Source organism: Dryas octopetala, chromosome 2 (assembly GCF_963921425.1).
Source record: "Dryas octopetala chromosome 2, drDryOcto1.1, whole genome shotgun sequence".
Classification (NCBI taxonomy): domain Eukaryota; kingdom Viridiplantae; phylum Streptophyta; class Magnoliopsida; order Rosales; family Rosaceae; genus Dryas; species Dryas octopetala.
Genome location: NC_141367.1, coordinates 31794697 through 31821653, shown reverse-complemented (window position 1 = coordinate 31821653; position 26957 = coordinate 31794697). Strand labels below are relative to the sequence as shown.

Sequence of the window (26957 nt, the reverse complement as noted above, 5' to 3'; positions counted from 1 at the left end):
TTAAATTCTACCTCTGGTTCGACAAAAACATTTCACTTTCTCAATACGGATCATTCTTGTCCAATCCAAAACTTGAATGGTTTGCGCCTGTAGGAAATTAAAAAACAAAATGCATTGGTGGGATTTGGTGGATACCACTAATAGCTTTTGTCACTTTTAATTTGGAAGTTAATGATCAACAAATTGTGATTCAATTTTTTATTTTTATGGAAAAAAAAAAGACTTGATGGAGTTTTCCACTATTCCTCTTTGTAAATATAAATAAATCCTAAATTTAGTTTTCTACTTAAATTTTTGTTGGACTGTCTTCCCTTCCTATAATATCTCATTGGAGGACCTAATATGGTTATTCCATGTACATTTTATACTAAAAATTGAACCATCTTAATGGACTTTGGTAAATATTATGTGCGTCATCAAATCTAGTGGTTGGATTGGGCTTCAATTTTAGGCCCCAATTGCGGCCCTGCCAGACTTTCATTATATATTCAAGCCCACCCAAATAAAAACTGGGCGTATCCAGCTTCGTATGCTGCCAGGCCAGTAATGTACTCCATGACTCCCTTTGTTCAATAATTTCCCTTTGTTTCCATGGCTAGAGTTATATATATGGGAGCTGCTATGCACTCCAAAAATGACTACTTACATTCTGTAAGAGTATCAAGGAGTGTGAGAGGATAATTTTAAAAATTTGGAGTGCATTTATCATTTTTATATGTATATATATATATATTTCTGATCGTGTACATAAAATTAATAATTATAAATAGCCAAACGATTATATATGTTACTGTTACATCTTACTATCATATTTGTAATCTTTTTACACAAAATTCAGGAAAGGCTGTGCATTTCATTCGCCAATTAATACTAAAACCACCATATTTCTGCATTTGTGTGTGGATTTGATAAGCGTGAGACTCCAAGAGGGAAAATCGGTAAGGCATTGGAGTAAGAGAATTTTAAGGGTTGCCCCATTTATGTTTAGTTATTTACCATTTGTTTTCAGTATCATTGTAATTTTATTTTATAATTAATCCCATTTTTTATTATTTTTTTAAGATATTTAACAGACCCCCCACTCCACAACCCCAGTCCCCACCTTTCATTTTATTTATATTTTATGGAAGACCAAACAAGCTTAAAATTTTCTTGCTTGAAAAAGTACTCTTATTTACTTATGTCCCTCTGTTGAACAGTGAAGACTCCAGACACATTATGTCATATCCTTGTTTTCAAGAAGACCGTTCAGGTGACTCTTTCTCATTTCTTTCTCTCTTCCCTATTTGTGTGCGTGCTTTTTTTTTTTTCCTTCTTTTACTTCTTTTGTGTTGCTTTGAATTTTGTAAGTTATACTTATACTTATTCTTCCTCTGGGTTTTGTGCCTCTATATCTTTGACAGATATATATATATATATAGGGGAACACATGATTATATGATATATATGCTCCTTCTTGGGATGAGGGTTTGATTTATACATTCATATTCCCAACAGTTCTTTTCCTTAGAGAGAAAGAAAAAGGGGGCAAGAATCCTTTGGAAAATTTTCCTTTGCATTTTGAAATTCTTGGAAAGTCTTATAACTTTCTGGGTTCCAAATATAGAATAGAAATGAATTCTTATTCCAGTAGTTTAGCTCAAGTCTGTCTCTTTCTCTCGCACTTAATTCACTCTGCTATTTAATAATCCTGGAAATATTCTTCTACTTGTTAGTCTTACAGATGATATTCGGATAATCCTGTGCAAGTAATTCTGAATTATTGAATTGCTCGATATAAAAGGAATTAGAACTTTTATTATTTAAATAATGATACCCATATAATGTTAATTATATTTAGCATTGTACTAAAAGAATCTTTTTTCAGAAAGTTTTTAGCTTTGTGCTTTGATCAGAAGTGCTTTAGTGCAAGATATCTTTTTGTCACTCCATTTTGCTTTCTTAAGCACAAAGGTTTTAATGGAGATATATGCTTTTCTTGTGACATCAGATGAGATCATGAGAGGAAACTTGTATTTGTCCACTATAACCATCTCTGGTATCCTATTGGAGTAGTAGTAGGACCTTTCTATATGCTTAAATTTGTTATTCATTCTCTTTCTTAACGTCATCTATAGGCCTTGTAAAATGGTGGATGTGCAATTGAAGGGAAGTGCTTGTAGGATTAAGAAGTGTGCCTTTGAGTTACTGTCAATTGGGAGCGATCTGATGAACGATGGTCTCTCGTGGGACTTGATGGGAAGGGATCTACGCCTCAAATCCACATTCTTGTATTGTGATCTTAATCAGATGATCTCTAGTGCACCAAGGGATCAGAAGAAGGCCCTGACTGAACTTGCCAACAAACTGTTTTGCTCCATTGAAGAGGTAAAGCACTTTTTTTTGTTGTAGCTGCATCATTTAACTCCCTAGTTTGACAAAGCAATTGCTGGGTACATGCCAGAAAAAATAAAATGAAAAAGAGCAAACTGATTACAAAGACAAGTGAATAAGTGATTGTTTTGATTTAGTATTGTTTCTGGATCATTAGATTAGAGTAGACAATCATGCACTGGGGCTATTCTATCACACTACCAGTATATAAATAAATGAATGAGGTATAAAAAATGAAGCCAGAATTCAAAGCCAAGACTTTATAGTTTGCCATTTGAGCGGCTGCACCAATACATTGGCATCATGGAAGGAAGAAAGGTATATGGTTTTTGATTTTTCCCTAAAATGTTGAGCCTTCAAGGCATGTTTGGTTGACTAATGACTAGTACGAATATGCCCTTTTTGTTTCCTGCGCAGTTGGATCGTGCAGTGAAAATTCGGAGCATTCCTTTGACCCAAGACCGGTACAATGAGGCTGCTGTCATTTTAAAGGAGGTGATGGCTCTTGCGCCTTGAATTAAACAATTTGTGCTCAAGGCCCCAAATTGGTGTTATACAGTGATCTCTATATTGTCAGTAGACTCAGTACAATACAACAATTCCATCCGTAAATAAGAGCTTATCTCAAATTTGTACATAAAAGCTTTAATTTTTCAACCACAGAATTTTATATCTACATCCGCGTTCTTCAATTAGCAATAATTAGTTAATTCGCATGTGAAGAATGTTGTGAGAAAGAGGGTGTATAATTCCTAACCCATCTGTTAGGATTTGGCTACCAATTTCATTAAGGAGGCATATTTGGTAACATTTGCCTATCAAGGCATTCTAAATAGGTGGCCTCATTTTTGCTGAGAAAATTTATTTTGTCTTGTTAATTAATTATTATTTGTCTTCTTACTATATTAATGTTGACTATTTTCACTTTATATATATGTGTGTGTGTGTGTGTTAGAACTGTAGGACACGTGCTGTGAAATTAATTAGACAAATCAGAACTACGTAAAAATTAGAATTATGGACAAAGCTAAAGCCACCGCAATATCGCAAATTTGCAGTCGGCAAAACAGACCTGGTTTTTTTCGGTCTGTTAACCAAACCAGGTCTTTTACTACATAAAATATAAGAGGATGAATCAATTAGAAAATCACTAGTCTTCCCCCCAATAGAATTGAACATTAAATGTATTTCATTAAAAAGTTCAAAGAAAAAATGGGCAAACCAACAAATCAAGCCATGCTACCCATCAGAAATGAAGTGGAACAATTAGCAATTATAAATTGAAATTTACAAGGGAATAAAAAAAAAAAAAAAAGTGCCTGTAGCTCGAACTATATTTATATATCACTTATTTCCTGCACAAATGACAATAGGGGTACATAATATATATGTATTCAGACACAACACAAGTAGGATTCGAGCACTAAAGATCAAATGACAAATTGGGGGGGCCAAGAAGATTCGAGGAGGCTCTCTCTTTGTGGAGGCCTCATCAGATATTTGCAACTCTGCTTCCCGGCAACAAAAGCAAACTTGTAAACTGTGCGCCAATTCAGACAATGAGGCAGTCAGTCCATCAGGATTCAGGACCTTGATTTGTCTGCTTGCATTCATGGTAAAATTCAAAATAAATATCAACTCTGTGTTATCCAAAATGTTCATGTATATTTATTCATTTTTAGCTGTCATGGCATTAACAATTGAAACTATACAAAACCCGGACACAAAAATCAATCAAACTTGGTGTAGTAGGTGTTGGAGGCTCAAACTATAGATTTCTCTTCAGAGTTAGTTTATTAGTTATATGAAAGTAACGAAATTTTGTTGAAAAATTATGGAGGACAGTTCATCGGGAAGAAATGCATAATTGACAGCTAGTACTTCCATCAAATGCATATAGATTGTGAGCTGAAATAGTGTAGGATTAATAGTTCATATGAAGGGCATAAATAAAGAAAGAGTAGGCAATCATCCACCTACACAACAATTTGGAACCACTCTTTCCCCCTCCCCTCCTCCTTTCCCCCACAAATCCTCTCGTGCCATGCACACTAAGACGTATATGAGTTCACATTATGTCATTTCACTTGAGCTTACCTAAGCTGTATTGCGCATGATACTATTAGCAAGATCTTCATTAATGGATACAGGCAGTGGCGGCATTTGGCTCATTATGCCAGGCATACCTCTCATGCTGCAAAAGATGAAACAGCATTGTCAGAAGTTTGACAAATTGGCATTATTTATAATATAAACATTGAAGATATGCACATACTCATTTAGGATGGCAGTTAGATTGTTCCTTGTGCAGTAGAAGAGGTCAATGTTTTCCTGTAACTGTATGTGAAAGAAACAAACTTTTAAGAAAGACAGAAAAAGCACATGTTACTTATGTTAATGAAAATTTATGGTCAGCCAAAATGCAGAAAACTTATGCCATCACTGTCAATCAGCACATTGAAATCTTAAGATTTAGACAGACAGGCGTACAGGAATCATCACATTGGAATCACCAAACGGTTGCATGTGGATGGCTAACATAACCAAATTCCATCCATTAAATGGACAGCTCAAAAACAAGTAAACACAAAACTGCTGTTATCCCTAGCATTGGGCAGAGTCATATCTATAGCGTATTTGGATTATACAATGTCTAAAACAAACAAGGTCAGTGTAACATAAATAAGTAAATAGACGAAGTCAATTATTTCATATATCCCCTTTGCAATTTTGACAGATGACTTCAATTGTTTGCATTACAAAGTATGGCATGCAAAATAGATGTAAAATAATCAACATAAGTACTATGGCAAGAAGCATTGACCTTGTAAGTAGAAAGATTGGCTGTGATTTGACTAAAAGCTTGAACATTTTGTTCCAATAGATGGTTGGCTGTGCTACTTATTCCTGAGAATATCAGAACCCAAGAAACAAATGCCTCAATGAAACCATCAAAAGTAATTTAACAACATCAAGAAGGGAACATGTAACAATATAGCCAGAAAAAGAAAAAAAAAAAAAAAAAAAACAACACATCAATTAAAATATATACCAATCCATTCAGATTGCATAGTATTGTGCCACTCATTTTGTAACAATTTCAGTTGCAATTTCTTTAAAAAAACTTGAAGCATTTTTTATATTAAGAGATAGAGAGAGAGAGAGAGAGAGAGAGAGAGAGAGAGAGAGAGAGAGAGAGAGAGAGAGAGAGAGAGAGAGAGAGATCTGCAAATAGAAACTAGATAATTTAGATAACAATAGGAGCAGCACAAGGATGTTTCTCTAACCTTCACAATGCAAGCGCTCATTCGGGTCCATATGGTGCATCATAAGAGAATAAGCAGCCATGGTTAGTGGTGGAGCTGAAGGAATGTTTGTCTTTGAGGATGACTCCACCAGTTTATCCTGAAGAAGCATGATCTTTAGAATAGTGGTTCTTCAATCAACATTAGATCCTAAAGACATTAATTGGTTCAATTAATTAAAACAGGAATCCCATTTATGGTTTTTCAGCTTAGGTAATTGAGTTGAAGTACAATTCCAGTCAACATTACATCAAAAGTCACAGATACAACATGGGATTTCCAATTTTATGGTTCAATAAACTTTACAGTAGAGATACAGTAATGTTCAATCTCGAAGGAGTCAACACAAAATTAGAATTTCCACTACAAGCCTTGAACTACATGACTTAGGTGAACTTCATAATATACAAATAAAAATTCACCAACATACCTTCCGAATGTTCCCCTTCTTTCCCATAGTATGTTCTTCAGGTTTCCTCCGTTTTCTCTGCAAAACATTTTCTTAAATTTTAACTCAACCAACAGATCTCAAAGTAAGTTAATTATACAAGCCACGAAAGAAACTAATAAAACTAAAAATAGATCAATAGGAAGAGTTAAGAGCTTACTGTCATCCACCTACACCTCAAAGCAACATCACGCACAGTTTTATCACGCAATGTTGCTGCAATCTTTATGTACCTCATAATACTTGGTTCATCAGCATATCTACATTTAAAAAGAAATGGAACAAGCATATAAAACTTTAAAATACAAAGTAAATAAAACTCACCATAGTAAGATAACTAGACAATATAAGAAAAGGTAGAAGAAATTCAATTCACATCACACTGGAAATGAATAACATAACAGAAATGAGAAAGAACAGGGTTATTAGAGCAGAACCATCCACATGCATAATAATAGCAATGATTGATAGGTCCTACAATCTTTATGTACCTCATAATACTTGGTTCATCAGCATATCTACATTTAAAACAAGAATATTGAACTTTAAAAGATGAAGTAAGTGAAACTCACCATAGTAAGATAACTACACAATAGAAAATAAGATGGAAGAGATTCAATTCACATCACAGCGAAAATGGTTAACATAACAAACAGAAATGCGAAAGAACAGGGCTACAAGAGCATAACCATACAAATGCAATTTCTATTTTCCAGGAATGAGAAACACTGATAATAATAGCAACGAGTGATAGGCCCTACAAAATTATGAACAGAACCGAAGGCCATTAAGAATGATTCAAGGACTTCCAAGAAGTTAATGGTTTATGTCAAAGAAAACATAAATTATGCCTATATGAAGATGGCCACCATATCAGCAATTTCTTACACATAGAGCATACAAAATGAGTCTCCATCAACAACAAAACTTAATAGTATTGGAAGTGGGACATAACTAAAAGTAGTTTAGCAACAAGGGAAGAAGAAAACAACATGAATATTAAAGTAACAAAACATTATACATAACTGTTACACTTATGCACATACATACACATACACATACATGAGAAAAGTAAACTTGATAAGAGATAAGATTTAAGAATCTGAAAGACCTACTTGACAAGGCCCTCCTCCAATTTGTATTGTTCCTCCACAGACCACTCAACAGCCAAGCCCGTGTCATGCTTGAGCCCCGGCACCGAATCAAGAAGAAGAGAAGCTGATGAATTCCCAGCTTGACTAATTACAGGATTGTTGTTAACGATGCCCGTATTCGCAGAGAACATCATGCCCCCACCCCCGTCCGTACTAAAGTAACTCCCCATTGGAATCATCTCCGAGGTGCAGTTTATGGCCCCAGACTGAAAAGATATCGCGTGTCGGTTCAAAGCATAACCAAATGTTTCGTCGTGGTGAAACCCCGTGTTCGACTGCATCGCCATTTCCTTTTATTTCTCAAATAAAGGAGAGCATACACCCAACTAAGCAATTCAAATCAAAGCAAAATTCTTTTGCAGTGATTGAAATTCCACATCGCGTTAAGCCAACGCTTTGCTTTCTCTTACCACAACTCTCCCAGGACCCACAAAAACCCAATCACTGCTGTCGGGTTCTTCGATTATCAATAACCTTGCCTCATCAAAACCTTAGATTCCACGGCTCAACCACGATTACAGCTAGCTGAATTATGCTACAACAAACCACCATAACTGATAATTGGTGAGCAAAACCTTCAAATTCAGCAGAAAAACCACTTAAATCCCCAAACTTGAACAAAAGCGACAAAAGAATAAACTGCCCAAATTCACAAACTTATGAAAGCTCCAGAAAAAGCAACACCCACAAGAAAAAGGCAGACCACAACTCCTACCCTCTACTAACCAAAACCCAGAAAATTTCTGAACCCATTTACTTCATCTAGCTCCAAATGGCGGATAATGGAAAGCCCTGAGAGCACCAAATGGGTACGTGTGGTAGTAAGAGAGAAAAGTTTGAGTCTTGAGAGGGTGTTACCTTTTTGGGTTCAACTTTCCGACGGAGCCCTAATTGGCCCTCCTTTCCTTCTTTTTTTTTTTTTCTGGGTAGTAGTAGTGGTGAATGGTGAATGGTGATGGCTCTACTCTATTACTCTCTCTCACTGCTACTTTCTCATTGTTATTATTATTTATTTTTCTTTTTGTTTTTTCAAAAAGCTTTTGGGGGTATTTGGCTATGGGAGAGTGGTTCTTGTTTGTTTCTCCTTTCTCTAAAGAGAGACAAAGAGAGATAGCACAGAGGCTTGGAGCTCAGCCAATGGGAAAGCGAAGAAAGGGGCAACAAAAAGTTGAGGGCTTTAATTTTTATTTTTGTTTTCATTTATTTATTCTTTTTACTACTAAAGTTGAATAATTTAATTTATGGTTGTAGATCTTGGAATTCAGCAACAGTGCGAATCCCCATAAGCATTTGATGCCAATTATTGTGGACTCTCCACCTTTCCTTTCTGCACACCTTTTTTTTTCATCAACTTTTTATTTATATTGTTTTTTAATTCTTCTTGTAATGACCCCCAATTCCCATATCTAAAAGAAAATCTGCAAAGTGGCCAAAAAAAAAATCTGCAAGGGCTTATAGTTACAGAGGTTAAAGAATATTTATCTTACACTCAAGATTTTAAGTTCAAATTCCCCCTTTTCAATATGATTTGATAAAAAGAAATAGAGAAATTCAAAGTCATTTTGAAATTGTTACTCAATTTAATATAAACCCCACAAATCCAACCCAGTTACTCATCACAATTTTTTCCCACAACCCTAATTTAATTAATCGCAGCTGTGAGCAAAATACTTTGTAATAATCCATCTTTATTTATTCTTCTCTAATAATTGAACTATTTAATGAAAATAGTTAATAGAAAATTAGGATTAAATACCAAATATCAATAGTTTTTTAATAAAGCAGCAAGACACTAATTTTTTTTAGTTTAGGTACTAACCAAGAGTAAAACATTTTGGATTAGGTCACAAATCAGTTTGTTATACAGTTGTGACTGTCGAACAATTATAATTGTAATTGTCGAACAGTCACAGTTGTGACTATTTAAATTTTATAAAAAATCCAAATTTTTAAGGGTTTCATATTTTTGATTTAGGTTTGGGGATGAAGTCCTATAACCCAAAGACTAATATTAAAGTTTAAGCCTTACAAATATTGAAAAAATAACAAATCAATAAAAAAGTTATGACTGTTAAACAGTCACAGTTTGATATAACCATGTTTTTTAAAGTTGGTATCTAAACTGAAATTTAGTACCTAAAGTGAAATGACATAAATGTTTTAGTAGTTGAAATGAAAAAACATTATAATTTGGTACCTAAAGTCAATGGACCTAATAGTTAATTGCTATTGTGGTATACTCACAATCCTCATAAATCCAACTAAAACACCTTTAAAATTCATTAATCATTCAAACTGGTTACACATTCATGAGGTTTGAACTCAAAATCTTCTCTCACAAAAGAGAGACTGAGTGCTACCGCTACGCCAAATGGTCATTAGTGATTACACATCTATATATGAGTCATCTGACTTGTAATTGTAAGCTAAATGAATCAGTGAGGTCCTCCTCCATTCAAATTACTTGAGCCTTGAACCCATTACTAAGCATTTTTCCGTCTTTAGGCATGCAACTTGTAAAATGGGTCAGAGCGGGCTTAGAAACATAGTCCAGACCCAAGCCTCTAATTAAGAAGATTAGGCTTGACCAGTCCACTCAGCCATCCTCCAGGTTGGACCGGCCCACCAACCCAATATCTGAAGTTCTTTATGAGACGCTCTTAAATGCTAAAACTTTCAAAGGTTTTTTTTTTTTTTTTATATAATCTTCTCAACAATGTTTTTTTTTTTTCCATAATGTGAAGGTGGAGGAATTCAAACTCATAACCTCTCTATATAGAAATATCACAATCTAACTGATATTTTCCCAGCAATGTTGAAGCCATTTTAATAAATTTGGTACATAACAACACTCTGACATGCAATGATATAAAGCTCTATTTTATCGAGTCATAATTGAAAAAGAATTTTAAGTTGATACTTACAAAACGGCTCACAATTATATTGAACCCTTCCCAAATTAAAATGCCCAAAAGCTACACATACTGCTCGAGACTTTGAACATGCATCTTGATTTTGAGGAGGTCAAAAAAATTTTGTAACACCCTTACTATGAATGACACTGGGAGATTGAGGTCTTTCGGAAACAAGAATCACTAAAATGACATTGAAAGGGATGGTAAAGGGGTAATCTCATGTAAACAAAAAAAAAAGAATCATAAAAAAATTAAGAAGCTAGCTCTGGAGCATGCACATAGTCGCAGGAGATAGTATGTACTCAAATTCAATCAAGCATCGGGCACCAAATAAAAAAGTTGGTGAGCGGAAGAGGCTGGATGATGCATTAAGAGCATATATATAAATATATGCATGTAAAAATTTGCTAGCTTAGGGTGCATGGCAGTGGCATTAACACTACTGACATATGATCATAACTGGCAGAGGCCAGAGAGAGATCATCATCATCATCATCATCATCATCAACCGTTAGCCTCAAGACTGCAGGAATAGGATGGATCATGGATGGCACAGTTACCAAGAAAGACAGCACAAGGAAATCAGAAATGGAGTGCTTCATATCTCTGCTCCATCCATGCATTTATCAAACTGTTCTGTTGATGGCCAGTGTGAAGTATATGAGGATTAATGTGCCCATACTGGACCTGAACCCACCAATACCACACAACCATGCATCAATCAATAATTAATTAAATTGATATTAATTAGCAGGTGCATGAATGCCATACTAATTAAAATGCAAGATTAATCGATCAATATAACTATCAGGTCAAATCTCATCAATTAATTATGTGCAATTTAGTAGATAGTCATTAATTGTCAAGGATATTGGATCAATACCTCTAGCATTCATATATAAGAGAAAGAATGAAATGGAGGACTTACACTGTTGCAAATAAGAAAAGGATCTTCCGAGGGTTGATGGACATCAAGCGATTAAACCTCTTGCTCCGTCCGTCCAAGGTGTCAATGAGATTACTGCCAGTTAGAGTAGTTGAGGCTGGCGTGATTGCTTTTGTGGTGATCAATGCCTGCTTCAAGGGCTCCAACTGAGAGTTCACTATCAAGGGGAACATGTATAAGCAAAGATTAATTAAATTGCCAAAATGATGATTCTGAGCGTTAACACCAATTCATTAGAATAAAAGAAGACAATGACTTGTCAACAAGTGAAGATAGCTCCTCTGTCACCCCCACTGTCCATAATCACAATGCAAATTATCTTTTGAGACTTTATTTCATAAATAGATGACTATAAAATTAATAAATTATACCTCTCACTAGAAGTTTCTTTGAAGGTTCATCTGTGTCTTCCTGATCCTCAATATTAAGCAATCTCTCTGCCCGATAAGACCATTTCCTTGACAGTGCTCTCTACAAGGAAGGTACATAAGAAAATTAAACATGAGTAAGTTTGCTAGCTAGATCAATTAGTATATATATGCATGACATGTGAAAAGCACTCCCAGGATTGGCAATAAAGAGACTGCTACTTACTGTCATTTTGGGGCTCCCTGAGGACTGTGCAAGGCTCTCAATATCCAATACAACAGTAGGAGCTCTATCTAAAGCAGTAGTATCAGTCTGTGTTGAATTAAATAAATAATATCAGTATTGGTGGATACACAGACACATAAAACATTTTACCTCATTCCAAAGATGATATGCATGAATAAGACTTCAATAACTTTATTTGATCCATAGCTTCTAGTATGATTGATGATTATACCGAGCAAAATTGTTTTTTATATGTACATTTAAATACTGATTTTGTAGTTGCTAAAACAAAAAGTGCTCCTTTATCTGTTAATATCATCTCTTATTACCTTACAAAATGTCATTATTCTAAATTACCAAGAGCTACCCTGGTTTTCTATACACAGATAAGAGGCTTAATTTTTTCCATTGTTAATTACACATAATAGCTTAACATCAGATGTAAGTTTGATGAGGCCTTTTACTTTTCTTTTTCTTTCTCCTTCCAAGTCTTTTACAAACAGTTAAAAACACTTCTTAATAAAATGGAACAGTTCAGTACAGCACTACACCAGCTTCTTTTTTTATTTATTTTTTATTTTTTATGAATAATACTATGTCTATAATTTAGTTAGCTAGACTGCGATTTCTTAATTTCATTTTGGTTGTTGACTGACAGTTGTTAGAATTTTATGGCATTATGCCTCAAGGACCAGAAGTACCTGAGAAAAGACAGACAAACCTAGCAGTAAGGTAGCCATTGTCAGATGTGTGACATTATTGGAGTATTATTATTGTTATTCTTTCTTGAATGTCACCCATGTAAGTTATGTAACCAGTACCAAAATAAATTTGTCATAATTAAGTCAACCAAATTGAGCAAGTTGACAAAAAAAAAACTATTATTATGATTAAAGACAAAGCCAATTTGAAATTAGATGGAGTAATGTAAGTAGCTGTTGCATGTGCCAATACACCAGTAAACATTTCTTACACCAGTAGTAAAGAGTGTGCACCTAATCCTTGGACCACACCCATAGTCCCATGTGATGTGAAAAACCCGAGGTAACAAAAACTATACAAAAATTTGTCATGCTTAATATTCTTATCAATTAATACTACAAAGGGGCAATCAAGGAATCACATGGACCTAAATTAAAACCCTAAAATTTTATTATATATAGTGGACATTATATATGGTGACGACAGGCGTCCTGTGTTTTTACTGAGATGCTTGTTTAGTTGTTTGCTCATCAAACATCAAGCAAAGTGTATAAGAATATTCTATTGCTGTAATCAAAGACAAAGAGAAGATTAAAAGGCTTAAGTTTTTTTTTTTTTTTTGCCAAGGCTTAAGTTAGTTTAGACAAATACATTAAAAAAGAATATAACTTGTATATACAAACATATATTCTAAGACATATATATAGTTATGTACATGTATACAAATTAAGATTTCAGGTTTAGCACAGTGGTAACTGGTAAGACAGTGATCTCAACTATTGAGTCCGTGAGATCAGTGAAGTTTGTCTGTTAGCAATATTATTGGTGGAAGTACAGGAACTTTAGAGCTTCAATAATTGACATATATATATATATATATATATAGAGAGAGAGAGAGAGAGAGAGAGAGAGAGAGAGAGAGAGAGATATTTCTTATTTGGACTTTGGACTCAAGCAGGAATTTGCTATAGCTGTACCTGTACTCTGCAGATTCCTTTTTCAATGCAGCAAGGTTGGCATTTTTAATAAAGCTAAATTACACATTAATTGATACATTAATTTCAAACATTTCAGATACTGAAAATTTGTCTTTTAAACTAAAACAAGCTAAAGTTTAGTTTACAACAACTGCACAAACAAACATATATATGTCACATCACTACCACGCGTTTCAAAATCGGGTTGGAGGCCATTTTAGAATACAAATGTCAATGAGGCAATACGCTTTAATTTTCCGTAATATCATGCTAACACTGTTTGCTTGAAACATTCATTCAAAAATCTTAAATGGAATTAAAATAAAAACATGAAACTGGCCACATATATATATATATATATATATAGATGTGTGTGTGTGTCTGAAATGTAGTTAGGACTTAGGAGTGAAAATGAAATCTGACATATACTTCAATTAAGTATAATTAAGCCTTTTTGTTGATTGTAATATTAGTGAACAACATTAATCTGCAAATTTATTAAAGTTGAGGAAAGAAATCTTAATTGGTAAGCAGAACAGAACAATGCTAACAGACAATGCGAACATCCTCCTACAGCTTCAATAACTGAAGGAGGAGCCGAGGAGGGTCTCTTTCTGAAACTTCTAACAATGAATATATCTGTAAATTTACTGAGATTTAAGCCGCAGAACAATAATTAAGCTCCGCCAACACATAACTTACAACTGACTTATTAATTATTATTGATTGCATACTATAATAAAGAAAAAAAGGAAAAATTAAAGATGAAAATGAAAATGAATTGGGAATGAAAATGAAAATGAAAATGAAAATGATTCATATATATGTAAATTAAAAGTGAAAAATGTAAATAGAGAGTGCATCTCACCTCCTCCTCCATCGCGATCGTCGTCGTCTCCAGAAGGCTGAATCCTTATTCCTTAATGTGTGAGTCAGTGAGTCAGTGACTCGGTGTGTGTGAGCTAAAGAGACGAAGCGCTCGATCGGAAACCAGTCTCCTCTCTCGCAGTCTGTGAGAGAATCAAGACGTAATGAGAAGAGAGAAGCTGAGTGCCTCACTGGGCGGAGCAGGTCAAAAATAAAAGGCCTTCAATCTCTTCTTCCTTTCCCTTGTATATAAATATATATATTTAAGGATGCGATGATATATATGCTTCATGGACAAATGGGGATTTGTTTAATTATTATTTTCTCTAACTCCTTAATTAATTTAATTATTCTATATATGGGTCATAAAAATAAAATCAATCTTATCAACTTATTATGAATATTAATTTATAAGTTTTAATTCTTAGCACTCCTTGTCCTACACTCCTACGTACACCTTCCATTCAATATTCTATTGAGAAATAGCGGATCACTACCTCATACATTGCAGATATTGTAATATTGTATGTCTATTAACTGCATAAATTAATTATATATCTACCGCATAATTAAACAGTTTAATTTTTATAATTAATAACTAACTAAAAGGTAATTAATACAGACAAAAAAAAACTAAAGGTAATTAATGATAATAAACGCAGGAAAAAAAAAAAGAATAAGGATGATGAAGGCATCGGTAACGACGACGACGACCACAACGACGGCAGATTCTGTAAGTGGGTTTAAAACTTTAAATGTCAAATTAACAGTCAAAGGAGTGTCTACCACAGCACTGCACAGGTGGCACACATGCAAACATGCAGGGGCGGAGCCAGCTAAGGCCCACAAGGGTCAGCTGACCCTTCTCAATCTTTTTCCCTGTGTTTGTTTTTACTTTGAGTTCTGACCCTCCTCAATAGTCCTCATTCATCAATTTGATTGGTTGGATATTGAGCATGTTTCTAAGATTGAATATTTATACGGTCCATATGTGATGTTCCGGTTATCAATAGATCAACAATTGAGATCCGCGCGAACATTCTACTCTGGCTTCTTGAGAGCCTTGTGAAAGGCCTCTGTTGCTGGTCTTTCTCTACTGCTTTCTCCTTTTCCTTTGTCCTTCCGTGGTTCTCAAACGGACAGGCGGCTACTATATCTCGAGGCTTAATTTCTTCCATCATAGAATATAAATCTATAAATAGAGGAGTCAGGCGGACACGCGCCGACGCTTTAGTTCCAATTTCTGCTGCTTCGCTCAGTGTACTATCCAGATCTCCAGATCTCGAATCATTGGATTAGCTCAGATGGTGGAAAAAATGTTAAGATTGATCTCACATCACAATGCACCAAGAAAATAAAAATCCGCAAATGTCATGATTTTTGTTACCGAAATGTTTTTTATTTTTATTTTTTAATTTAGACGTCGAATGAACCCATTAACATGATGCTTCTCCTCCTTAGCTACGAGAGGGATGAAGGCATGGGCAATATTAAACTGTTGCCAGTACGAAATTTCTATGGATAGCAAAAACTAACACAAAGCTTAAGAATCAAAGAAAATGAGTCAATAAAATTGAAAGTAAAACATGTAACTGGAAAAAAAAAAAAAAAAAAAGCTGGAATATAAATTTGGATTGATAGAAATAGCTGATAATACAAAGAAAATGAAACATTACAAATTGACAATAGAACGTAGTGAACAGTAATACAAATTTACTTTGACTATATGGTGGATAGCAATGTGTCCTATCTACCCACTTAATAAGCAAAAGGCTTATTAAGTGGGTAGATCGGACACATTAACCACCTAGACTTTCACTAATATCACCCATACTATTTGGAGTACGCTCAAATATCACCTATAAAACAAAATTTGACAATTAACCATCTAGTGTGCTCAAATACCACCTGCTGTCAGTTTCTGTCAAATGGAAATTGGGTTGTTTTAGTTCTTTCCCTCCAAACCCCCTTCTTCCCTCTATCTATTTAATCAAGTTTGACATAAAAAATTGTTCATTTGACCAAAAAGTTGTTGACCAAGAACACACAAAACTCCAAAGAACAGAGCTAAGCATAACATCCAAGGTAAAGAAAAGAAAAAAGAATCTATAACAAACTCAATCCTCAGGAAAAATATAAGCCTCATGCTTCCAGCAGACTAGTACTAAACAAGGTTGAAGCAGGAATAGAAGCTGCAAAATTAGGCATAAGGTCGAATCAAGGGGTGCCCTTCTGTTTCAAGGTGATCTTGTCCCCAAGACTAAGGGCAATACCTTGGGTCTTACTTCTAATTCTGATGTATCCGCCTAGCTTACCATCTGCCTGTTTCTCAACACACACATTCACCAAAGCATCCTCCCCAAAAACACTCTTTGCATACAGATTAGCAGCGAGGACTCCACACTCTCCTTCCAGTGCCGATCTAATGTCCAATTTGCAAGGGATGAGCAGGAATTAGTGAACATTAATCATCCACCAAGAACCCCAAGGAGAATACAACAGGAAGCATAGAAAATCAAAAAGAAAATATTCGGTCTTGGAAGCATGTTACATGTATGCATGTACCTATGAAAATTGTCTAGAAACAATAATGTATGTTATTTACAAAAGGACATGGTAGCTAAGTTTTTACATCATATAATGAGCTACAATACAATACCCCACTTCCATCATTTTTGTGAACTGTTGGACCACCTTCATTGTACTTCCCAATTTTCATTAATATATTTATTGTTTCCTATAAATATATGTATGTATATTCTTTTATACCTAATGTATGCTTGTATGTACATATGTATGATAAAATGGTAAAATGGTTAACAGAGTCCTAAAACTTACGGTGGGGTCAGGCACTTCATGTTAGTCGCTTTAACAACATGGTTCAAAAATTCCTTCTCATCTTCAATAACAGTATTTACAGCAACCTGGGGGAAAAGAGTGTTAATGCATAGTAGAGTCCAAATGCATCTACCAAGGAAAAGCAGAATTACAATAAGGGTGGCAAGAAAGAAAGTTTAAAACAACATATAAGATACACATTGCTCTTGGATGTGGGAGTCCAAACACAAGTTTATGGGAAAGACATATCAAAATCAGGGTGGCAAAGAAATTTAATTAAGGAAATATAAGGCGCACATTACCATTTGATGTGAGAAGGATAACAAAAGTCCACAATAATTAGGCATGCATAAAATATGCAAGATATATTGATGGAAAGATGATTCAGAAACAGCACCATCTAGATGACCCTCATTTATGAGATAGAAAAACAGTAGCCAAATTTGATATACAGCAGTAATAATATAACATGAAAGAAATTACTCAATTTGCATCATGCATGTGGCAACAACACAACACAAATGAATATGTATACATTAAAACAAGGAAAGTGATTTCTGAGGCTTGACCCTTGTATTGTATAGATTTTAATTCAGACAATGCAAGCAACTTAGCAAAGAGAAAAGTGAACCACAATGCATCATATGTGGCTTAGAGAATCCTACTACCATTTCAAAACAAGGAGAGCTAATGTGCTAGCTCATGTTACACTAATCATGGTGATAGCACATGTTATACCATATCCCACTTAAACTCATATCCTCTTGGGTCATGGTGATAGCACATGTTGCATGATTAATTGATGACTATGTGATCAGGTTCAAAAGACATCATATCCTTTTGGGTCACGGTGAAATACCTTTTTGAAGAAGCACTTATGATTATATTAATGAAGGGCAAAAATTAATACAGAGACATAAAATCGATGTACCTTATTCTCCCACTCAAACGCAGCCCACATTGTCCTAAATGACACATCAGCAGATGATGCAGGAGAGATGTAATCCATTATATCAATATGGATGTCATTGAGGACAATAACTGTTCTCTCATGCACATTGGAAGAAGTCTCATATACAATGTTACCAAATATAACTCCTGTTTCAGTTGAAGAGACTTTAATGTTTGCCTTTATCTGTTTGCTTGATTCTGGAGATAGTGTATAGTTTTGTGGACGCTCAACAAGTTTGAGATCACCCATCGTGGCCAACTCCAAGCACAAATTCTGAAGGGTTTCCTTTGTTCGATTGATGACGGTAACATCAAGAACAATGTCATAATGATTAACTGTTACACAGGCTTCAGCATAAACAGGATCACTGAATCCTGTGAGCTGAAGAATGCGGTTGAGTTTATGTGCATCACCTCTATCCTTTGTGAACTCTCCAGTAGCACATTTGAGATCATCTTGGACTTCATCTTCCAGCTCAAGCTGGCTCATACCCTAAAAAACATGTATGCATATAAGAAAAGCATACAAAACTATGTGATGCAAACACTGATTTTAGCGGCCTATCTGCCTTTTTTTCTGCCAAAGATCTATCTGCTCAATTCAAAATTATACACTGTAATGGACTAGGTTGTTTGCACCAAAAATATACAATTTATAAACTTTTAATTTAAGAAAATATTAAGAAACATATTCTGCCTCAATATTTAAAGCAATTCAAGACATAAACAAATATCCATCATAAAAAACTGAAACTAAAGAAGGATTAAAAGTAACCCATTTTTTACAAGAGAACAGTTTGATAATATAACAGGTGAACAGATAATAAATCAGTTCCAGGAGAACCTAAACTAATCTCATTTTAAAGTAAAGTGTACTGTATACCATATCAGTTTTTACAAGAGAACAGTTTGATAATATAACAGGTGAACAGATAATAAATCAGTTCCTGGAGAACCTAAACTAATCTCATTTTAAAGTAAAGTGTACTGTATACCATATCAGTACTGGTAAAAATATGCAGCAAAAGTAAAGCAGGATCATGCAGGCAAGAATTAAATCTATGTGTTTCTCATTAAAAACATGAACATAAAGAAACAACATCAAACACTTGTTAGACTATGAGATTTAACTGCATGCAGGACACAAGAGAAGAAATGCTGCCTTACCTTTCTGCTCTTAAGATGGTAGAAATCAATAAGGTCATCTGGTTGTGCATTCAATATCTGGGCCATAGCTTTAGTTTCCTCAGTTTCCCGGAGCTGCTTATCTTCAAGCATTTTCACAAAGCTCTGTCTACAAGACTCTAGCCATACCTTCCTTACTTCTTTGTCTGGATTGCATAGCAACCGGATGCAAAGAACTATTCTACCATGAGAATCATTATCAATCGGATGTGGAAGGACTGAGGATTGACCCAGTTGCAGCATAGATACCATGATCAACAATGCCTGTGTAGTTGCCTTGTTCACTTCAACTTTTGAAGGCTGAATCTCTTCCAATCTCAAAACAAGCTTCGTTAATGTGCAAGCCACAACTGCCTCAAGGAAGAAATCACCGGAGAGAATCAATGATCTCAAGTTCTCTACGGAAGACAACGATCCTTGAACAAGGACAGGTGCAGACATAGCAGTTTCCAGTGCAGCAGACTGGGTGGCATAGGTCCCATCTGCAAGGATCACAGGCCTCCTAGAAGATGCGGTGGTCGAGCTTACCACCTGAGTATTCTTCAAATTATCTTGTGCCTCCCTTTCCTCAGAAGCCGTGTAAAATGGGAGCTCCCCAAGACACTGCTTAATGGTTGCAATCCCACTCTCAACCTCAGACAGCGAGAGACAGTATTCACCAATAATCCAAAGAGCATGAGTACACACCCTTGAAGTCCGAATCTGACAGAAAGTATCCAACAGCCTTGTAATTATAGAGACACGCAAATTGGGGTTGGTTTCAACAATCTCATGCACAAAAACTGCCACGTCCATGGCCGAAGCCACATTGGTATCCCCCAAGAAATCCATCAAAGGATGTACCACCGTACTTGCCACCTCAGGAAATTTAATTGCACACGAATATATCACCTGCACCAACATCTGCCTATACTCACCATTCTTCTCGAGCTTCCCACTCTGAGTCTTCACCACCTCCTTCTTCAACATCATCACAACCTCATCAACATTCCCCAGCGTAATCAAATCAAGCACGATATCAAGAGTCTTCCTCTTAATATCAAGATTCGGACTCAACAGAGCCCTGAGCACATCCATAACCAACCCCACCATAATCTCCCTATGGGAAGCCTTAATCTCACTAATCCTATCGAGCACAATCAACTTCACATTATTATCGCTCTGCGACAACAACAGCTGACAATAAGTATTGGCAGCTGCCCGTACCACTGTCGGGGCAGACGAAAACGACATGAGCGTGCCAGCACACTCGTAAACCACCGCGCTGGACGGTGCATTCAGCATCGCTATAATAACCTTAATGTACTTCCCTTTCTCACCCTTACCCTTATTGACCCTACAGACCTTCTTAATCAACTCCAACACAACCATTTGGAGCTGCTCGCTCCAATCAATAATGCTATCAATATGAGTAAACAAATAGCTCACAGCTCTATCCTGCGCACAATTGAAAAGCATCAGAAACGCGTTTCGCTTACTCGCGGCGTCCTGCTCGGACGTCAAGAACTTCTCGATGATCTCCGGCGCGTCGACGAGCAACTGCTCGCCCTGGGGGTGCCGGTACACGAACATGACGGCGAGTACGGCATTGCGGCGGACGAAGGGGTGGCGGTGCTCCAAATTGGCGAGGATCGAAGGGATCAGGGGCTCTATAATCTCCGACTCATTCAATCGGCATAGGAATCGGAGCGTGACGCCGCGGAGGTACTCGTTGGGGGACTGGAGGTTGTTGCGGAGGTTCTGGCAGATGAGGATCATCTCCGGGAGGACCTTGCCCTTGGAGTCGGTCTTGTCGATGATCTCGAGGTAGATGAGGAGGAGCTTCTGGACGGTGTGGTCCTCCGAGGGGAGGACGTAGCGGATGGTGGTGATGAAGAGGTGGAGGATGGTGTCGCCGTTGAGGAGGAGCATGATGGCTTTCTTCATGGCCTCGATCTTCGATTCGACGTCGTTTCCTTCCAGCGCATCCTTGATCTCGTTGGCTAAGGAGGGCGTGCCCTTGTCGAAGTGGACCAGGAGCGTGCAGGACTTCTCCATCATCGGAGCTCCGGAATTGGGGTCCGGATCGGGGGTTCTGTGAAACGGATCTGAATGAGGGGAGAAGAAGGAGATCTGGATTTGGTGTGTCTTGGATTGGAATTGACTACCGACTACTCAGAATGGTGAGTGAGAGTTTAGCGCAGCTATGCAGCGTAAGGGAAGGAGCCTAAATCGAACCCCTTCTTTACAAAGAGATTATCGGACGAGACTAAGCAGCCACCGACCGTTCTGACGCGCCCCTGACCTATCTAATCCATTAGGTAGGAGAGGGTGTCTCAACTCAGAATTTAAAAGGAGTTTAATAAATTTTAAAATCTATAAAATTTATCAAAATTCAAAAAATTAAATAAAATTCTCATGAAATTTGTTGTGTAAAAAATGCATTCAAATCTATCTAAATTCATTAAAATCATTCACTTAATGAAATTCATGACTTTTTTAAGACATCTAAATTTCATTGGAATCCATTAAAATCTGAGTTGAGGACACCTAAATTAGTAAATTTCATTGGAATCCCCAACTCATAATTTAAAGAAGTTTAATAGATTTTAAAATTTATAGAATCTATCAAAATCCAAAAAAATTGGGTAGAATTCTCATGAAATTTGTTATGTGTAAAAAATGCATTAAAATCCATCCAAATCTATTAAAATCCTTCACTTAATGAAATCCATGACTTTTTGAAGACACCTGGATTTCATTGGAATCCATTAAGATCTGAGTTGAGGACACCTAAATTAGTAAATTTCATTGGAATCCATTAAAATCTAAGTTGGGGACACCTAGATTTCATTGGACTTTTAAAATCTAATAAAATTTAAGTTGGAGACACCCCCTAAGACCGAAAACTATCTAAAATGGAGCCTAGTTTAAGCTGTCAAACAAATGATAGAATAGAAAATTAAGAAAAAATAACCACTAGTTGGGATATGGATGGAGTCTCGCTAAATGGGTTATTGCCAGTTGGGTTGGGCTAGTTAACAGTCGGGTCTAAGGAAATTTACATGAGAACCCACAGTTAACTTTCTAGGGGTGGTGGGACCCACTATGCTAACATGATGACGTAATTGGACCATCTCATTTAGATTTCTTTTCATATCTTATTGTAAGGACTAATGATGGTGGTAGAGGGTAAAGTGAGTAAGGCCAAATTTGGCAGTGCTTTTATAAGGCTTAAAAACGTTTTTCATAGAGTTTGGTAAAAAATAACTAAACTTGTTTCTTAGGTAATAAAAAATACTTGGAAGCCCTTCTTGGAGAAGCACTTGACAAATTTTTTTCTCATGACTTCCAAGTATATTTACAAGAAACACTTGCATTTTTAACAAACCAATTTACAAAAATGCTCCCACTAATATATCATTATTGACCGAGTGGTCTATTAACAGGTTTGGATGGCCTCCTAAATAATCACTCATGTGCTTGCCTTGCCTTTGGAGCTAATTTGTGTCATACAACCATTAGACTTCAAAACCCTTTTTTTTTAGAGCCATTAGACTTCAAAACTTAAGCTATAATTGAATGTAACACTAGTTTCTCCACACTCTTGTTTAGCCTCTCCACATTCGCTAATGTTGAGTGCAAATATTAATATTTTAGCATTTGAGTTTATAAATAAGTTTGGCGTCACATGGTATCTCACTCAAATTTGGTGTTATTTTTTATGCTACCTAGAGTACCTAGCCTTGCTTGTGTGTGGAACGGAGCACAATGCCTTTGAAAAACCTTCTAATGCACATGCATGTCCGATAAATGGTGTGGATGCTTGTAATTACAAAAGGACATTCTCCCTTGTAGATCATGCTTAATTGTACTCCATATACAAGGGTGCACACCAATGATTAAGTTCTTTGTGAAAATCTTCCCCATTTAAATTTTGAATTAATTGGAAAAAAAATGCAACACACAGTTCTTTTCATAGATATAAGGAGGACATGGCTAAAGTTAGTCACATTGATATGACAGTAACACGAAACTAATTAGTCACAACACTTTTCATTTTTCATTAACTTTTTTTTTTTGTCAACATTTTTCATTAACTTTGTGCTGTAATACTTTTACTGCTTGGGCATTTGCACCAACCTTTCTGGCGCTGTCTTTCAACCACTTATAAAACGCGTTGTTTCGCAGACTTTCACTTCTTTTCCCTAAATCCCCAAACACACACCACCAATCATTAAGCGCACACTCCCAAACACTCACACTTAGCTTCTCACTTAGATCATCTTTGAAAATTGTAGCGGTTGAATTGATCAACAAAATCATCGTATTGGAGTATCACAATGAAAATACGGTAAAATTTTATGTTAAAGCTTTTAGCGCCTGAGTCCTTCTGTCAACTTCGATGGAAGGTCTGAGCTGTGCTCGACTAGCATTGGGCAACTCACTGATGTAGATGAGGGAAACCAGAGTTAGGTATTGTGATAAGGATTATTGTATTGGTTTCTTTTATACTTTTCATTAGAATTATCGATACGAGTCTTGCAATTTATGCATAACTGAATCAAGGGATTAATAGATTTATAGCACCATTAGATTAGGAATAGCATATAGATGTATTATAGCTCTTGCCGCTACTTTGCGCCTTTTGGAAATCCTCGTTCCTTGTGAGAGTTGAGGAAGACAATGAGAGAAACAGTTGGGCCTAAGTGAAATGGGTTGTTGCTAGTTGGGTTGGGCCAGCTAATAGTTGGACCTAAGGAAATTTGGATGAGAAAGCCACTTGAGTAGGTTGGTCCTATAGCGTCAATATGATTGGGTTCGATCACTCATGAGAAGCCACATGTTAATGAATTCACAAAGTATGGGGTGACATTATTTTACAATATAATGCATAGTGTATTGAAAATTTTGGCCTTAATAAATAAAATAACACATAAATTCAAGACAACACTCCAGCTTGAGCTTAATTGATGGAATCACATTCTATTTCGTTCATTGGTGCACTTTCCTCTTCCTCAATCAGATTAGCAACCACAAGTGTCATAATAAATCATAGCACTTTTGGTTTATTATTTTGAAATGTGAAATTAACTTGAGCTTCATTTGTCTTAACATAAATTAGAATTTTAAGGGAAATTTTGCTACCAAATTTCCCTCATTGGCGCTCTCATTCCCCGCCACTGCAACAAACCCAGCAAAATCCATTGAAAAAAAAAACCACGTCACTCAACAAAACCCACAAAAAAAACCCTCGCCTCTCCCCTTGTTGCCCAGCAAAACTCACAAAAAAATTCAAAAAATGGTTGATTTTTTAAGATATCATACCCATCAAAACCCAGCAATGGAGAAGAATAAGATTCAACTTTTTCAGATCTGCTCAAATTTGTGGTCGCCGTGTGGCAATGGTGACCACAAATTTGACCATGTGTCAACCACAATTCGGTGGAATTTTTTATCGCCACATGGTCGATTTTTGTTCGACACATGTGTCGACCATGTGGTTAATTGGAAAGGATCATTATTGCAAAAAATTAGATAAATCGAAAACTGTTTATCTACAAAGATTAAGTAGTCAACAAAATAAACACATGATATGTTAACCATTTAATCTTTGTAGGTATACGATTTCCGATTTATCTAATTTTTTGTAATAATGATATTTTAATAGAAACTTATAAAATAGACGGTTCAGATCATTAAACTTATATATGGAGTGGAGCCCATTGAAAACTTGTGTCAAAAATAGAATGTCATTGATCCTTCTTTTATTTTAATATATATATAGAGACATTTTTATTTTAAACTTAACTTTCCTCCAGTAGGAGGAAAGCTTCTATTGGTTTAAGTAAAGGGTGCTAGGCGGTGGAAGAAGTATGTGTGTGTGTGCGTGTGTGTGTGGGGTAATGGAAGAGATGTGTGTGTGTGTGTGTGATTAGTGTTATAAGATGGTTTGCTAGCAAACCAAAAAAGAACCTGAGAGAAACAAGAAAGAGAAACCGAGAGAGGAAGGGAAGAGAAGAAAAAGAAAGGAAAGAAAAACAGAGGAAGAGATAGAGAATTGGACGTGGAAAAGAGCCTCGGAGTTGAAGAGATAAGATTGAATTCATTTTGGGTGTCCATAGCCATTTTTGAGGTTTATGTTCAAAATCAAGAATTTGAATTCTAGGTCTTATCAAGGTTAGGTGTTTGATTTAGAAGCTTAAGAAACTAATTTGGGGTGTTATAATCGAAAGGAAATGAAGTGGGTTGAAGTTGGGAAAATCTGAAATTTTTTTGGGAAGTTGACAGTTTGCAGGTATCCTACTTTGGGGCTGATTATTTGGAGTTTTAACCGTCAATTTTGAATAATCTTTGTATGGCTGTAAAAAGGTGTTGCAGAGCTTTAAAATGAGTATAAGTTTGTTCAATTTGGTGGTGATTTGATAAGTTAAACGTTAAGACAAAGTTGAGAAAAAATAAGGAAAACTTTGGAAGTTGCCAGTTGAACGAGGAAAATGATGAATAGTGTCACCGACCACCCCCATTCGCACCACCGGCGCATGGTGGCGCGTGCGGCAACTTCCGGCAGCTCTGGTCGTTGTGAAAAAAAGTCTATCCCCACGGTGTTTTCGATTTCGAGTCCAATGGTGGCCTATGTTTTGTGATCTGAAGCCCCTAACTTAGAGTTTGCACTACACACACTAAAATTGGAGAGTAATCAACTTTTGGTCTTTATTTAATTGTGGTTTTCTTGTACGAGATTAGGTCGGAGGACGACCGAGAGGTACAGGACAACTTCTACCAGCGGAGTAAGCTCATATTTGAAGTAGGGGATTTGGGAACCTTTGATTACAAACTTTATCATATTGAATCTTTGTTGAGAATATTATATGTGTGATAATACGTGAATTATATGAATTATCTAAATGACTTGAGCATGATATTAATTAGTTAATACATTACCTAAATTTGTATTTATTTGAATGTCAAGCATGATTAATTAAGAAGGGAGGTTATGATGGTGATAAGGGATTGAGAGTTAAATTTTACATTTCGTAATGTGCGCGGAGAGATAAGCCCCTTCAACAGAGATTGATAAAACGATCTAAACCCCAAGGCGCATTGGGACCTTCGGTTGCGATTGAAGTTAGGATATATTGCACTTTAGTTGCGATTGACGTGAAGATATTGCAATTTACTTTTCAAGGGATTAATAAGGAAGTGAAGATATATTGCAATTTACTTTTCAAGAGATTAATAAGAAAGTGCAGCATAACATTCATGTATCAGTAATATTACGATATATATATTATCTGTTATATGTTGTGTGTTTTCAATGAGTTTCAACTTAATCAATTTTGTCTGAAAAGAGTCGAATGTCCCTACTGAACCGTTGGTTAGAGCTCACCTCTCATAGATTTTGTAGGTACTGTAGCAGGAGATAGTACGAAGCCGACCAAGAGTAATTATTATGAGTAGACGTGAACCGAGTCAGAAGTTAAGTTTGATTTTGAAATTGTGAAGGTTATAAAGTACAAAAGTACGACTTATTTTGTGTATTAAGCTTGAATCCAGTTTGTGGTACAATAATATTACGAAGTTTATCTCCATTTATTTTATGTTTCATTGTCCCATTCTGGTTATAAAAAACTAATTTTATAATTAGAGTGTGATTCACACCTTAATCCATGATTAATTCTTAATTCCGGATTGGGGCGTGACAGCATTCCACGAGATCTGG

General features: G+C 35.9%; 3 protein-coding genes and 1 pseudogene across 6 annotated transcripts; 1 reads left to right on the top strand and 3 right to left on the bottom strand.

Moving 5' to 3' along the window:
* Window positions 1–2127: 2127 nt before the first annotated feature.
* LOC147295761 (photosynthetic NDH subunit of lumenal location 3, chloroplastic pseudogene) lies at window positions 2128–2889 on the top strand (annotated as a pseudogene).
* A 791-nt stretch (window positions 2890–3680) lies between these two features.
* Window positions 3681–8414, bottom strand: LOC147295760 (uncharacterized). 3 transcript variants are annotated; one of them, XM_086233942.1, is made up of 10 exons: window positions 8139–8410; window positions 7242–7815; window positions 6618–6644; window positions 6287–6386; window positions 6109–6165; window positions 5661–5778; window positions 5198–5280; window positions 4649–4710; window positions 4471–4567; window positions 3681–3973 (listed from the first exon to the last, which is right to left on the bottom strand). In XM_086233942.1, exons 2-9 carry the CDS (start codon window positions 7565–7567, stop codon window positions 4471–4473), a joined length of 870 nt encoding a protein of 289 aa, XP_086090068.1. In that variant the 5' UTR covers window positions 7568–7815; window positions 8139–8410; the 3' UTR covers window positions 3681–3973. The 3 variants fall into 3 exon arrangements, with proteins under 3 accessions (XP_086090068.1, XP_086090069.1, XP_086090070.1); XM_086233943.1 differs by having other exon boundaries at window positions 3681–3913; window positions 7242–8414; XM_086233944.1 differs by lacking the exon at window positions 6618–6644 and having other exon boundaries at window positions 7242–8408.
* A 1814-nt stretch (window positions 8415–10228) lies between these two features.
* On the bottom strand, window positions 10229–14424 carry LOC147295759 (uncharacterized). 2 transcript variants are annotated; one of them, XM_086232051.1, is made up of 5 exons: window positions 14283–14424; window positions 11736–11822; window positions 11513–11612; window positions 11124–11298; window positions 10229–10882 (listed from the first exon to the last, which is right to left on the bottom strand). In XM_086232051.1, exons 1-5 carry the CDS (start codon window positions 14292–14294, stop codon window positions 10822–10824), a joined length of 435 nt encoding a protein of 144 aa, XP_086088177.1. In that variant the 5' UTR covers window positions 14295–14424; the 3' UTR covers window positions 10229–10821. The 2 variants fall into 2 exon arrangements, with proteins under 2 accessions (XP_086088177.1, XP_086088178.1); XM_086232052.1 differs by having other exon boundaries at window positions 10229–10831.
* Window positions 14425–15894: 1470 nt separating this feature from the next.
* On the bottom strand, window positions 15895–21539 carry LOC147295758 (coatomer subunit beta-1-like). The gene is made up of 4 exons (XM_086232050.1): window positions 19238–21539; window positions 18051–18563; window positions 17120–17205; window positions 15895–16703 (listed from the first exon to the last, which is right to left on the bottom strand). Exons 1-4 carry the CDS (start codon window positions 21293–21295, stop codon window positions 16499–16501), a joined length of 2862 nt encoding a protein of 953 aa, XP_086088176.1. The 5' UTR covers window positions 21296–21539; the 3' UTR covers window positions 15895–16498.
* Between the last annotated feature and the right edge of the window lie 5418 nt (window positions 21540–26957).

Excerpts from the sequence above, each read along its gene's own strand:
- LOC147295760 (XM_086233943.1), bottom strand. The coding sequence starts at position 7,567 with ATGGCGATGCAGTCGAACACGGGGTTTCACCACGACGAAACATTTGGT. Across the intron at positions 6,387-6,617 it reads GATGAACCAAGTATTATGAG|ATATGCTGATGAACCAAGTA; the intron begins GTACATAAAGAT and ends TTTTAAATGTAG. Across the intron at positions 5,779-6,108 it reads AGAAGGGGAACATTCGGAAG|GATAAACTGGTGGAGTCATC; the intron begins GTATGTTGGTGA and ends ATGCTTCTTCAG.
- LOC147295759 (XM_086232051.1), bottom strand. Across the intron at positions 11,299-11,512 it reads AAAGAAACTTCTAGTGAGAG|TGAACTCTCAGTTGGAGCCC; the intron begins GTATAATTTATT and ends TCCCCTTGATAG. Across the intron at positions 10,883-11,123 it reads CTTTTCTTATTTGCAACAGT|GTCCAGTATGGGCACATTAA; the intron begins GTAAGTCCTCCA and ends TGGTGGGTTCAG.
- LOC147295758 (XM_086232050.1), bottom strand. The coding sequence starts at position 21,295 with ATGATGGAGAAGTCCTGCACGCTCCTGGTCCACTTCGACAAGGGCACG. Across the intron at positions 17,206-18,050 it reads CGTTTGAGTGGGAGAATAAG|GTTGCTGTAAATACTGTTAT; the intron begins GTACATCGATTT and ends CTTTTCCCCCAG. Across the intron at positions 16,704-17,119 it reads ATGAAGTGCCTGACCCCACC|ATCGGCACTGGAAGGAGAGT; the intron begins GTAAGTTTTAGG and ends ATTGGACATTAG.